General features: G+C 40.9%; 1 protein-coding gene across 4 annotated transcripts in view; it reads right to left on the bottom strand.

Moving 5' to 3' along the window:
* The window catches only part of HELZ (helicase with zinc finger), an 85,262-nt gene that overhangs the window by 10,948 nt on the left and 59,892 nt on the right, over nt 1-14,422 (bottom strand). For all 4 annotated transcript variants that reach the window (XM_039715906.1, XM_039715908.1, XM_039715909.1 and 1 more), the window contains 8 exons: nt 13,421-13,604; nt 12,229-12,457; nt 8,942-9,146; nt 4,933-4,984; nt 3,938-4,131; nt 1,373-1,580; nt 829-905; nt 48-624 (listed from right to left, as the gene is read on the bottom strand). In XM_039715906.1, coding sequence (XP_039571840.1) covers nt 48-624; nt 829-905; nt 1,373-1,580; nt 3,938-4,131; nt 4,933-4,984; nt 8,942-9,146; nt 12,229-12,457; nt 13,421-13,604 — 1,726 coding nt within the window. The remainder of the gene's footprint in view (nt 1-47; nt 625-828; nt 906-1,372; nt 1,581-3,937; nt 4,132-4,932; nt 4,985-8,941; nt 9,147-12,228; nt 12,458-13,420; nt 13,605-14,422) is intronic.

Raw genomic sequence — 14,422 nt, 5'->3', positions numbered from 1 at the left:
CAGTTATAATTGCACACTCTGAATTTAAATAAAGAAAAGTCACCTACCTAAAGTGTCCCCTAAGGGCATTCCTGATGGATTCTCTTCAATGAAGTTGTTCAAGTGGGTTGGCAGAACTGGGTTGTGCTGTGCAATAGGCCTCAAAGGATTATTGACTTCTTGTAACAGAGGTGGGGGGTGTTGTTCTGAAATCACAGCATCTACAGCAGGAGAATGTGGTCGGTGGGGAATGGGATTATTAAAAAAGGACTGGCTGGGGCCTGCCTGGAAAGCAGGGGAAAGCTGCGAAGGTGGTGGAGGCTGCTGGTTCAAGTGATTATGCTGCTGAACTACCTGGCTCTGCTGGGGTGGCATTTGGTTGGGCTGTTCAGGCAAGTGATTTTGCTGTTGGCTTAAGAGGTTTTGCTGCTGCTGCTGCTGCTGCAGAGGGTACGGCTGCCTCGGGATCTGGGAGAGGTGCTGGAAGTGGCGGCTGGGAACTGCGAACTGGGAGTGGGGCGGGGTCAGGTGCAGGTTCAGCTGCCTGGGGTTGGGGTTGTCTTTGCGGTGGAATTTAGCATTGGGGTAAGCAACACTGGAACGGGACTCGGGGCTTCTCTGCTGAGGGTTTGCTTCTAAATCAACCTGCAAAAGGAGAGTACAAGGTGTTGGGAATAAGCGTTTAAAAAATTGAAATAAAAACATTTCGGTTTGACTAAATGAATGAATGACTAAACAGAATGATTAAATTCATTAAGAGAGTGTGAAATAACAAACAAACAAAAATACCCAAATCCCCAAAAAATAAACAAATGAGCCAAACCAGCTACCCAGACAACAGAAACCCACCTGCTTGGATTCCAGAGGTTTCTTCTCAGGTGTTCGAATTTTACTGATTTCAGGTCCAGCAGTGTTTTCACTTTTACCTAAAAACATTTACAAAATTATTTAGTTTCAATAGAAAAATTAGTATTTTGAGATTTCCCCCCCCCAGACACAGGAAAATTGACTTATTAGTATGCCATTTACAGCACCACAGACATTTAGTATCATCTACCTAAATAACGCTTTCCCTCTAATCTGTACACTTTGTTCATTAATAACCACTAAGTAGTTCTTCCAAGTTAATTGCAAATAACATCAGCAGTACTGTGGAAGGGAGATGGAACGATTACACCCTCAACACCCCTTCCCACCTCCCATTCCTTCTGAATTTCACAATATCCCAGCTATTCTATTTGCAGGTTATTTCCCCCATCTGTGGGTCCCTCGATTAGGGAGGAAGGGTGAAGGACAGAAAGGATGGAGGAAGGAAAGTCCTTTCTCCAGCTCCATTTCAAGCAGAAGCTCCCCCCAAAGCAGAGCAGCTTGCAGAGGCATTCCAAGCACTGACCATTTCGAGTTTGTTCGTGCTGCTCCTTGTCCTGGTGTGGGAGCTGCTGCTGTCCCAGGCTAACAGGGGAGTGGTGGCCCAGGCCATAGGGGATCGGAGACCCTCGCCCGTGTGCCTGTAACAGGTTCATGTTATATGCCATGGCTGCTTGGTGAGTAATGAGGCGAGGGTCGACTGCAAACCTACCCTGATACCCCGTCCATGGTACCTATGTGTAAACAAAAATTAAAATAAAAATTAAAATTAAAAAAAAAAAGATATGCAGTCTGTTACTGGTACATTAAATTAAAGGCAGTGGTAACAAGCATGCTGATATTAGGTCAGTGACAAGAGCTTTTCAAGCACCAGATGACCTGACACACTTAGACACAACTACAGCTGGTGCTGGGAGGGGAGAGCTCTAAGGACAGGCAAAACAAGGGCACAGATTTTCGAGGAGAACCCTGGGCAAAAATTTTTCTATCAAAACCCATTCTTGTTTCAGTGGTTTCGAAGTTCAGAGAGAAAAGACTGATGGACAAATTGTAGTGTAATAAACTTCAGATTAAACCCTTCTCTATTAAATAGAAATGGTGAAGTTCAAACAAATCCAAAGCCCTTTCTCTTGGCAGCCACGAGACATTGGGCTGTGGCTCTGAGGGGACAGAGAGAGAAGCCTCAAAGGTGAGGACCAGACCTTGCAGCAGCCAGTGCTGGGATCTGAGCCACAGCAGGAGGGGCTGTGCCCACCTCTGCACCCCAGGACACTCAGTGAAGCTCCCAGGACTCCTGGTGGAACCCAGAGAGTGCCCACAGGTGAGCAGTGACAGGAATCACCTCCAAAGTACAATGACATATGTACTGCAGTCAAAGCAAAATCCACCTCCTGAAAGGAGGTACAAAGTCAGGATTTTTTACAATGCCTTCAAGTTTATTGCTAAAAAGAATGCTAAGGAAGACAGCTCTGCATCAAATGAGTTCAAACTCGTCCTGTAGGGAATTTATTAAAAGAAGGGAAATCTATGAACAAGAGGAGAGTGCAGGGAAAGTCATCCCCAACACTGAGGCTGCCACAGCATCCTTTAGGGATGGCAGCAGACAACCTCCTCTAGCTTTTACCTTGAGTATGGAAACTGCATTAAACAAAGACATCATTTTATGTTCCGTGAACATAAACACATTTTACTTCAGTTCCTGCTTGTTTCAAGTGTAACAACTTTCATCCAATTCTTTTTTTTAAATTACTGTTTGCCCCTGAAATGTGCACTTTGAACTTCAGCTTTAGGCTACTACTGCATCTGTACAACCCCAAATCACCTCCAAGCTTCTTTTCAAAAGTAGCAGTCTCATTAGTACTTCAGTCTTCCCGCTTAATTATTTAAAAATCCATCCTCAGGGAAGGTGAGTTCAAAATACTTGTTTTTAATACATTTCTTTTGATTGGAAACACATAAAAAGTATATTAACCTTGGAACAATACGACAGAGCCTTTTAAATTACCTTGGTGTGATATTAATATAATGTGAGCAAGCATGACAAAGATACAGCTGCTGGCCTTCTCATTGCATTTAAATTTATCCATCAAATGCAGATTTCTAGTAAGCTTGGAAAAAGGAAAATTCCTTGGCCTACAAAGAAAACCAATTTACAGCTGCCAGCTGATCTAAGACACAAAACTGAAACTACAGCAAGTCCCCTGTTCAGCATCCATAACCCAAATTACAACAGAGGACTCATAATTATTGGAAAAAAACAAATTAGCCGTATTCCAACATTTAGCATTATGAATGGAATTAAACACATCTGCATCTGTGGGTTCCACATCCTTGCCACAGTCTTCAGGAGCTGTGTACAACACAGACATGCTAGTCCACAAGCTTCTGCAGCCTTTGTTCTTTCCTTGCATTTTCCTCCTGGAATATGTTGCTGGGAAGGGGAAAAATAAAGCAGAGACTGCTTCTTTAACGTGTGCAAATTTTGGTGGGACAGTTTGATTTGTAATCCAAAATTCCATGCATAAATGTAGCCTAAAAGACCTGCTTAGAGATCTTCATTCTGTTCCCAAATGTCATTAAGGGAAGGGATTGGAGAGGAAACTGGTTCACTATGAGGCTCTGGAAGGGAAAAACATCCCATTATGCTTATTTTTCTTATCACTTCACTTCAGACACCTTGCACTGCAGACATCCAAAACTTGTAATTTGCTGTGTGACGCCAATAAAGAGAAACAAACTTGGTGTGAATCACTGAGGTCTCTCCAATGATTAAGAACTGAACCAGGCAAATAATTCAGAGGCAGGTGTCTCAAGTCAGATGAGACAGATTCCACTGGTGTGCCTAAAACACACCAAATTACACGAACATGAAATTGCTTTTAGCCTGCCTGGAGTTATTTGGGGGAGCAAAGCTTTCAGGTCCTTATTTCCTGGTTGTCCTCTGCCCTGCCACTCCTAAAGCCAGCAAAGCCCAGAGATTTGGAGTGCTGAAAAAAACCTGCAAGAAATTCACTACGTGATTTTGCCATACATTTATGTGCACACAACAACTGAGGCGGGGAGGGGGGAGAAACAGAAAATGAATTCTTACAGGCAAAGGCACAGACATGACCATATTTCCTCCATAGACAGCAGGTACATATAGAATACTTGTCCCAGTGTGTGGATCTATCCTTTGAACAGGACTTGGAGATTTCCCCAGATTGGGGTGAGGTCCCAGAGGAGGAGGGGGAGGAGTATATGCTCGGATAGGATTTCCAATTAGAACAGAAGGATTGGGCTGAACTGAAAATAAAGATAAAAATAAAAGATATATACATACCAAAAAAGAAGATAAATACACAAAAAGAACATGAAGATGATCATTTCTTTGTTTTTTCAACCTAACAGTATCTATCTTGATAAAGTAAGTGTGCAACTCTCTAACAGCACAGGTCTGATGCACCAAGAGAAAGCATTAATCAAATCCTGTATTCCATTTCAAGAATTTGAAGAGGCAGAAAATACAAGTTGAGATCCAGAGAAACAGGTAGCTGGTAAGTGCATTAATGAAAGAATGTCCCAAACCAATTAAATATGCTGACAGTCAGGGTGGCTGTAAGCACTGAACAAAAACTAAAATAACCCTCCTTTCTTTAGTAGGGAAGACAAGCTCTATCTAATGCTTTTCCAAATTAATAACAAAATTATTCAGCTTGCAAAGGTATGATCAGTAATATCTGGATGTATGACAGCACAATTCAACTTCAAAGTACCTCAGAAAGCAGTGCATGCAAAATAATGTCCAAACCCTTCTAGTGCAAATACCCTGGGTACAGGGCTGTACATGAATTTCAAACACAGCTATTTTTTTTAAAGGCTAACAACTGTGTTTGTGTTAAAACTTTAAAATAAGTGCACACAACACCTATAAAGGGTGAGCCCTGAAATACCAAACGTCCACTTAACAGTCTGTGATCCGATTCCCACATGCAAACAACAAGTAAATGGCTTTCAAACAGAGAAGAGACCAGATACTCAATGTATGTCACACTACTGTCACTTCACTGGGCTCAGGGATTCCCCAGGAACTGCAGAGGCACTCACCAATTCCATCAGGTGGGAAATGGTCATTCTGGTTATGATGATGGACCTTGCCCTTTAAAGGAAAAAAAACCCAACAATAGTGATCTTTGCATTCTTACACAAACCAAAGCTTTTTATTTCAGGTGGACATGATAATTAAACATAAAACAGAGTTTGAAAGGAGTCAGCCCAACAGTTTATTCTTACACATTCAACCATTCAGTTCCACCACCTGCCTATGAATTCGCAAAGCTGGACATAAAACACCACTAATTCAATTAACCAGTGGGTCATTACAACTCCCCCTGGGAAAACCCTCTCCCAAGGCCTGTTTTCAGATGCAAAGAGAGTTCCAGCAGATATTTTGAGTTTCTTTTCTCACCATTTTATTTCCCACTGTCCCACATCTTGCAGGAGCAGCACCCAGCACCAATGTAACCCTCAGCACCCCTCTGCCATGGCAGCTTCAGTGGAAGCATGATCCATTTTCTGCTCCAGGCTCCAGCTCAGGAATGCTGGAGACAAAGGAGCTGCCCCCAGCTTTACTCAGGTGCTCACCCAGCCCATGAGGCACTGTCTCCCTGCCCATCTCATTTATCAGCTTCTGGGCTGTGGCTCCTCTGTGACTGCTCCCCAAAAGTGCAATACAGGACAGAAGAGAACCCCAGTGCTGGGGGAAACTGCTCTTCCTTGGTGAAACATTACAAAAGGATTTTAACAGACCTGAGTTATCCCTCCTACTTTCTCATGAGTTTGCAGCATCAACTAATTAGTTAATATTCATAAACTGTGAGCACTTATTCCACTGCCAGCATGCTCTCAAGTCCTTTACAGCACAGAAATACTTTACTTAATCTGGACCTAAGTACGTTCACAAATTTAAAATAAATCTAGAAACGCTTTGATGCTGCAAAACTTTTCTTGCCCAGGAGATAAGTCTAGGCAGTTTTCCAGCACTCTGAGCAAATTAGTCAGGGTACAAAGACAGGTTGTTTGACAATGTTGACTCATGCATAAACCAGATTAAAGAACTGGTCTCCAAATTTTCCTCTCATTTGAAAAATGAATTATGGAAAAATAAAATAGTAATTGCTTTTCATTGCAGCACTTAAACAAAGGAAGCCTGTTTATTCAGCAGAGAAAGATTCAATCTAAAAACGTGGAGGAGCTATAGCCTTAATCACTGATGGCCAGCACACAGCATTTCTGTACCTGTTACAATGTCAGAGGCAAGCAGCATGTGCACAAACCTCTGATCTAAGCTGTCAGACCTGTATTTTATAGGTGCCATATTTTTCAAACTGATATACTACATACTTACATAAACTTGTAAGAAAATAATGACCTAAGTTTGTAAGAGGGGCTGTCCTGCTCACTGGGAGCTTCAGTATGCCCCTGGATCAGACTGGTAAATAAAAGTCAGCTGGGGCCACAGGAAGTCGGCAAAGGGAGTTGCTCCCTTTTCTTTTTCTTTTTCTCCTCACAGTTTTGAAGGCTTAGCAATTTTCTAACAGTCTCTTATGAAACTCAATTGTTATTTCTCAAAGATTTTCACACCAAGGTTCATGTCCCCACCCATCTCCAGAATACCTAAACCTACCCTAGAACTGATGGTGACAGACAACACTGGAGCACGAACGCACTCAGTTTCCTCTAAAAACTCACTCCACCTTTGGAATATAAAAATCCACATTACATAAAGGTTCTCAGGAAGCTGAGACCAAGATCTGGGTGAGTGCAGGCAGCTAACAGCCCTGTCATTCCTTGGATCCCCCTTTAGTCAACAAACAGGAGTAGAGAGAGTTCTCCAGAGATTTATCCTGACCTGTGATCCTCCCTGACTGCAGGAAATGTCTGGGGTGATGATGCACCCTGATTTAAGTGCCTGAACCCAGACCAAAGCTGGCAGGCAGTGAGTGGGAGGTAGCAAAGTTGTAAACTCAGAGCTTCATTTACTGTACGTGAAGTCCCCCCAGGGAAGCTCTGAGTTCTGGAAACTTTCCCTTTCCACATCATCACCTCCAATAAAAGCTGTCCCCATGCAGCTCCAGCCCTGCTTCCCACTGCCATGCCAGCCAAGCCACACAAGCACAGGACAAGGCCCTGCCCTCACAGCTCCATGCTGGCTGCTGCCCTCAGACAAGACTGAAACGTTTTCCTTCTTTAAAATCTAAACAGCAGAGAGGTTTTTGTAGGTTTTTGATGTCCCTACATAAATCCAGGAGCAATTCTGCTGAATAAGAAGTGCTGCTTGTACAAAACCACTTTTCAGCACATGTGCAAGACAAGCCCTGACTTGCACAATGTCCATAAACTCACAACACTGTATTGAAGACTGGTTTTATTTCTTGTGCTACAAAATGCACTAGCACTAGGTTTTAATCCTTCATTTTTAATGTTAAGTATACTGTGCTCAGGATGTCTAAAGTAAGCAAAACCAACCATCTGCTTTTAACACTTGAGCAAAGGGAAATGCATCCCTGATCCCAGCTGTATTCTCAGGGAATTTGATTATTACCTGCTCACTGCTCTGCTCTTACTGCACACACTTACTACCTGTCAGTGGCATTCAGAGGGAAGATTTTATTTAGAATTGTGATACAGGTGGCTCAAACACTTCAGATCTTAGGATGAAAATAGAGTGTTGGCAGTTGGAACAGCACAAGGGCTTAGTTTACCAACAAACTAAAGCAAAATAAACAGAGCTGTCTACTTACAAGACTCTCACTTTCCCCAACACTCACTCCCCCTTTTTTCCTAAATGTACTGTACCTGCATTCTCAAGTCCTTTTTTTTTTCATTTAGGAAACTAAAAGTATTAATAATGATATTCTATTATTAAGGAAAAAACTGAAGAGCTCATGAAAAATGAGAGTACAGCAGTAGCTTTTAAAGACAATTTTGTAATTTCTGGTTTTCTGTAGGCCCAGTGTTTTGACACATGACTAGAAGCTTTAGAAATCTGGTGTTTGTTTGAGAAAGTAATTCATGCATCTTGATGAAGAAACCAAATGTTCTCCCTTACAAGCTCCCTTTTGGGAAGGACTGCCAAAGGGAAAGCTTTCCTCTTTGTATTAAAAAAACCTGCTGTAAAAATTTCATTTCAATGATACAGCCTGGAACAAAAATGCAAAGCTATGGGAAATATGTGCAGTTCTTCCTTCCTGTACACTGAGTTCATCACAAAGCTGACAACCTGCATTTCAGTTCCATCTCTAAACACAATTTAATTAAATTACAACCCAAATGATTTTGATATAAACTACAAAGAACTATTAAAACAGAATTCATTACTAATATATCACCCCCCAAGAAAGCTCTAAAATTTAGTGGTTTTTCTTTATCATCCTAAGGAAGCTATATATTTTCATCACTTCTTCACCTGCTTTTATAAAAAGAGCTGATGAAATTACCACTCAGAGGTAATTTTATCTTTCTGTCCTCTTGATGCTAATGAAATCTGGTCTTCTGAAGGACATTATCACTAAGCTAATCTATGCAATAAACCAGTTTACAACATATTTTTAATTACATCAAAAATTATCTTACATAACTTAAGTCCTTGAATTTTAAATGTGATTTTTAGACCAAACCAAATCCCTTTTGGCTATTATTTTAATGAAAAGGATGCTTTTACTCCTCGTCATTGTCTTTATCAACCTGTTGTTTCTTGAGGTACAGTCAGAGCACAGCTTGGGACACGGACTGGCTCTTCCTCAGAGGGTTTAATCTGGTTTATCTAAATGCTGACTTTCCAGAGCTGAAGTTCTCCAGGGTCACTGCAAAACTGCCAGTGAACAGGCCAAGGTGAGCTGCAGTAAGGAAACAAGGCTTGGACAACCCCAAGCTGCTAAAAACTCTATGATAACACAAGTCTAGAGCTTTCACTTGCAAACGCTGAGGATCCCTCTGCAGTCTGCATTCATATCATTGCACTGATGCAATTTTAAAGCAAACAGCTTGTTCCATAAACCTTTCACGCTGTTTCTCTAGGTTCTGCTGACAGCAGGCATCCCCAGGAACACTGTACCTTCGGAGGTGACTGCTGCTGCTTGCTGGGGTTGGCGGAGTGCTGGTGCCGCAGCGCTCGCGGGATGAACTCGGGGGCCAGAGGGTTCAACACGTAGGTTTTCTTCAACTCCAGAGCTTCCAGCTGAGCTTTGATCTGCTCAAATGTGATGCCATGAAGACTCTCGTTCTCGTGGCACAGGGCAATGAACCTTTCCCAGAATTTCCTATGGAAATGATTTTTACAAAGAGTGAGGAAGGCTCAATGGCTGTTATTAAAAAGAAAACAGATTGATGTAACTGTGGGACATTTTTATTGTTTGTGTGTGCTCATTTTACACACCAATCCATCCACCCTGCAGCTGAGCCCCACAGCACAGGGCAAAGCTCCCCAGCCACTCCAAACGGACACACAGCCCTGTCCACATGCAGCAGGTCACAGCACTGGCTGGTACCACCTTTGGTATTAATGCCATGGACAGCTCCAACCCAGAACTTTTTCCTAGAAAACCAAAACCAGCAAACTCCATGCTTAAAATTCTGGAATGTATGACTTAAGGCATTTACTGAAGCTCAAATAGCGACAGGAATTACACAGACTCTCAGTCCCAGAAGTTGTCAAGAACATTCTCTGCATTTAGGCAGATCCTTCAGTGTAACAATAGCAAAGCCAAGAAAAAACAATACAAAGGGTTTTGAGATATGCCCTCAAAACCACTCTTGTGAAACACTTCAGAGACAAGTGAAAATTAGAGATTCTTTGAGATCCTCTAGTGGAAAACAAACAAAAGCATGAATTTTAGTGCATGTCAGATTTCTCCATAACATACAGAAGTATTTTTGAGCTAGGAAAACAACCACCAGATGATGCATAACTTGTCGATGAAAATTCTGTTTCCAACTTTCTGGAGGATGGAGGGGTTTTTTAAACCATGTAATAAAAGAACATTCCTCCCTGTCTTCTGCTCTCTCATGACATGTCTTTCTCCTGCTTTATAAAAAAAAAGTCTTTTTTTTCTGGTTAACATTCACAGCAGGATCTACACAAAATTTTGCACTTATGATTTTTTTTTTTAACCTTCAAAGGAACTTTTTGGGTGAAGTTACTGAAGCTTAAAAGTTATTTAAATAAGGTCTGAAGATGTCACTTTAAAAAAAACCCAACAAAACTGACTGAGCTGTCTCTTTCAAAAGCATCAAGAGTAAAGGTGTGCTTGACTATAACTCCTGCTTGCTCACCCTTCAGTAATAAGGTCTGGCCTATCAGCAAGCTCTGCTCTTTCCCCAAAACCTGCAAAATGAGAGCTTGCTGCACATTAATTGTACCAGCAGTGTCACATTTTGCTGAGTACCTGACTTTGTGAGAAAGAACAAATGTCTGTCTTGAAAGAATACTGTGATGCTACTGATGTTTTTAAGAATTCAAAATTGTTTTCCCTAAAAGCCCATTTCTGCTGTGATTTTATAGAGGCAAGAAATGCTCTTTTAAAATTCAGGATGCAAGCTGGCCCTTTTTCTGCATTTTGCTCTAAGGCAAATAGATCTTGCAAGGTTTTAAATGAGAATTAAAAACCAAAATTAAATGCATCACCGGGATGCTTTAATGATGGGATTCCCTCTGATTAATCAATTCAGTCACCAAACCTACTGCCAAGTACCCCAAATCCACTGAGACCCATCCACTTTTGCTGAGAATGCCCCAAGCAGTCTCTCCACACATGGAACACTTGTTCTGGGGTGTAAGAACAGGGAATAAAACCCTGCTGCCTCTGAGTGTGCTCGGGAGTTTAAAGGGGGTGTCTGCCAAAACAGCTCTGCCTAGTCCAGCTGGAGCACACAGGAATGTAATGATTACCCTGGGCATACTTCACAAAGCTCTCTACAACTATCATTACAGTCTTGACTCATTTTGACAGGTATTAGAATATTTATAAAATTCAAGTACACTCTAAACTTTTTTGAGGTCTGTTTTTCCTAACAAAATGTCACTTCTTTCAGACTTCTCTACTCCTGTTGTACTAAAAAAGAACCATCTTCCCAGCAGCCTCCCTGAGCCCCTCCAGCACTATTTTCAAAGAGTGAATGTTCAATTATTCAGTGAAACAAGACAATGGTGTATTAAAGGGAAAGCTCAAGATACATCTTAATAAAGTTTCAGTGCTCCTTGTTTCTTAATTATCTTTCAGTTTCATAATTTGGAGCAGCTCTACATCCATAAACAGCTGCTGGTCTTCAAAATGCAAACCCAATCCTTAACTGCCAGCACTGTAATTTATTTACCATGCTGACAACCTATATTTTTATTTTATTAAGTTTTTGCACGCCCTATTTCAAATATTTTGAAGGAGCACTTGGGAGGCACAGGGGCTCCTTCTCATCAGCTCATTCCATAAACCACCCTTGCCTAAAAAACTCAACCAGGTAAGGGAAAAGTGAATTAAACCCACAACAATTATTTCCCTGTCAGTAAGATGTTAGAAGCCATTTAAAGCAGATCACTGCACTCATGTACAGACACTCCTGACACGGCCCCAGCAGGGAAGTGGTGAAATTCAGGTTATATTTCATAAATACAGTAAACAAAGGTTTGAATTCCATTTGGCTTTTTCAACTCTAATCTTTGAAAACCACATCCCTTTTCAACACAGTAGCACAAGCATTGCTCAGGAAAGTAGAACACAACATAGATATAACAACTAACATGTATTTTTAGCTTTATTTTAATAATGTAGTCGGTGCACTGTTTCCTCTCTTTGAGAATAAGCTGCAGGGTTTATCTCTGATCATCTCAAAATTTCAGCCCTTCCATCGGAAAAAACCCTTTGAAGAACAAGAACTTGGAACCTTTAACGTAAGTGTTTACATATCTCAGCATTTTTCACATTTCTTCATTTAGGTCTACAAAATATAAATCCACTCAAATCTTAAAGAGTTTTTCCAAGTGTCATGAAGACCTATCAAAACATAAATAATGTTTCTCAAGTCTTCTACCATCCTACGACTGCCATAACATTCAAATCACAATTTTAAACTCCAAATTATGCATTACCTTGATTTGTATAAAAAATTGTAACAGGTATACAAAAAACCCTACTAGAAAGTAAAATCAAGCATGTTCAGTTGTTAAGTGGAAATGTGAGCAACAATAAATACAGGAAAAGACAGTTTGTCATAGCCAGGTGTAGGTATCTCACATTTTTCCCTGTCATATATGATGGCAACCATCACTTTCCTAAATCCACCAGTCACAGATAAACACATTTTCCAGTACCCTTAGCCCTGATCAACCAAGGAACATAGTGAAAGTACCTGCATCTTCCAATGGAACATAAAGCAATAGGATCTCCAACCACAGCTACCAAGGATTGTGCTCTTGTAATGGCAGTGTTGAGAAGTTTGTAATTAGACAGAAAACCATAATCCAAGTCTTCTGTTGAATCCTCCAGTAACTGCTCTTTCCTTTTAATTGGAGTTTGCTTATGCTTGCATGTGTGCCGTGTTCGTACTGTGCTGAGGAACAAAACTCTGAACTGTTTTCCTAAAATGAAACAAAAAACATCTCTGAGATAATTGTTGCTATTTCTGCTCCTACCAGGGCCAGACCACTGCCCTTGCCAGCCAGATTTCACACCTAGATGTTCTGAACTCATAGCTACCCTTCACATAAAGAGCTTTATGCAAGAATAATAAGATTTAAAAATTTTAAAAGATGCACTATAAATAGCATATTCCATTACAAGAATATTTCCTCTTTAAAAAACTTATTTTTTCACCTTGATATTAATCACTCCTGAACCTTCTGAAATGTTAATTATCTTTACAGCATTGCCTATGAGTCAATAACAAGTCTTGATTTATTTATTCTACCTTAAAAATAAATTCTGGACATTCTTGATTCATATTTTTAAAATTCTCAAATACATGAATATCCGCCATGAAAAAACACAGCAAACCACTCACTGTCACTCAGTTACTTTATCATCTGCCTTTGTTTATTACTGACTAGAAATGCAACCTAGCAACCAGCTATGCCTACACAAAATCCTTGTTATCAATGTGATTTCAGGAAGAAACACCTAAATTTTTAGACTCCTTGCAGTTTATTCCACAGATGGAAAAGAAATCAGTAAAACATTCTGAGGCTAAAACTCTGTTACATTTGTATTTGGAACTCTAAAACCTATCAGTTTGTTAAAAACATTAAAATCCTGTTAAAAACCTATCGCTTTCCGCAATTTTCACTCAATTTTTAAGTAGGGCTGAACTTAATTCTGAGAAAAGATAAAGACATCTTTTTGAGAAAAGATAAATCTGACATCCACTGAGATAAAGGAGATCAGTCTGACATCGGCGAGTTTACAGTCAGCATTGGAGCAACGCCTGCACCACAGCTCTCCTTTTGCTCCCGCGGCTTTAGGGCGCTTTTAGCAAACTCCAGGGCAATTTTCTGAAGTTATTACAGCAGCAGGGACGTTTCCCCATGGGCAGCCCAGCTGCTCACCCTGCACGTTGAGCACCCTCTCCACGCTGACGTCGGACAGGCGCTTCTTGCGCAGCTCGGCGCGGATGCGGAACACCTGGTCAGCGTACGGGGTCACCACCCCGATGCTGCCGTCGTCCAGCTTGCCCCAGGCCACTGGCCACTTCCTCCTCAGCTCCTCCACGCGCTCCACCACCTCAAACACCTGGGGGAAAAGGCAGGATTCTTAAAAGTTATGCCCCACTGAGCTGCGCTCTTTGATACGGAAAGGAATTCGAGCTTTAAGGCTTTGAAAGGCTTACATGACACAGTGTTACACAAGCAATGATACTACTGCATCCTACAGGGACACTAAAAGTATCCTGGAGTAAAACAATGTATTCATTATACAGCACCCTTTTTTATCTTTAAATAAGTTTTCCCACAAGAGTCACAGTTAAAATTACAAACTTCAAAATTACATTGATAACCTTAATTTTCATTCTTAGGTTCTTACAAAAATGTCAAGTGCACTAGGACCTTTCTTGCCATACTCCAACTTATTTCTGTAAGTAAATGTACTGCCCAAATAGCTATAATTTAATTTTTATTCTGCATTTGATATATGTCATCTTATCATGTCTGATAACTCTAGACACAGCACCTGTATGCCAGAGCACAATGACCTCCCATTCCAAAGGATACCATTGGGAGTTTCAGATAATTCATCAACTGCTAGCTCCTCCCTGTGAAATACTATGAAATGTGCTACCTGAGAAGAATAATGTGTATTAAAACCTGAAAATCTCCCTCTGTGAGGAGACAGCCTCCAACTAACCTCCTGCCAGAGCAGCTCATTCCAACCCACCAGAGGTACTGCACTGCACAAGGCACTTCTGAGTAACCTTATAGAAGGTTTGTGACTCCTTGTCTTTTTTTTTTTTTAATTTACATTCAATAAATTATTTCTCCAGGTATTTAAAGCATGGTAATTCATGGTGCTGTTTTCCTACAGCATCACAAATGCAAGCTCAGCCTCATAAA

Source organism: Passer montanus, unplaced genomic scaffold, assembly GCF_014805655.1.
Source record: "Passer montanus isolate IOZ18808 unplaced genomic scaffold, ASM1480565v1 scaffold35, whole genome shotgun sequence".
In the NCBI taxonomy this organism is placed as follows: Eukaryota; Metazoa; Chordata; class Aves; order Passeriformes; family Passeridae; genus Passer; species Passer montanus.
The sequence above is the reverse complement of the archived record's forward strand: the minus strand, read 5'-3'. Positions and strand labels throughout refer to the sequence as shown.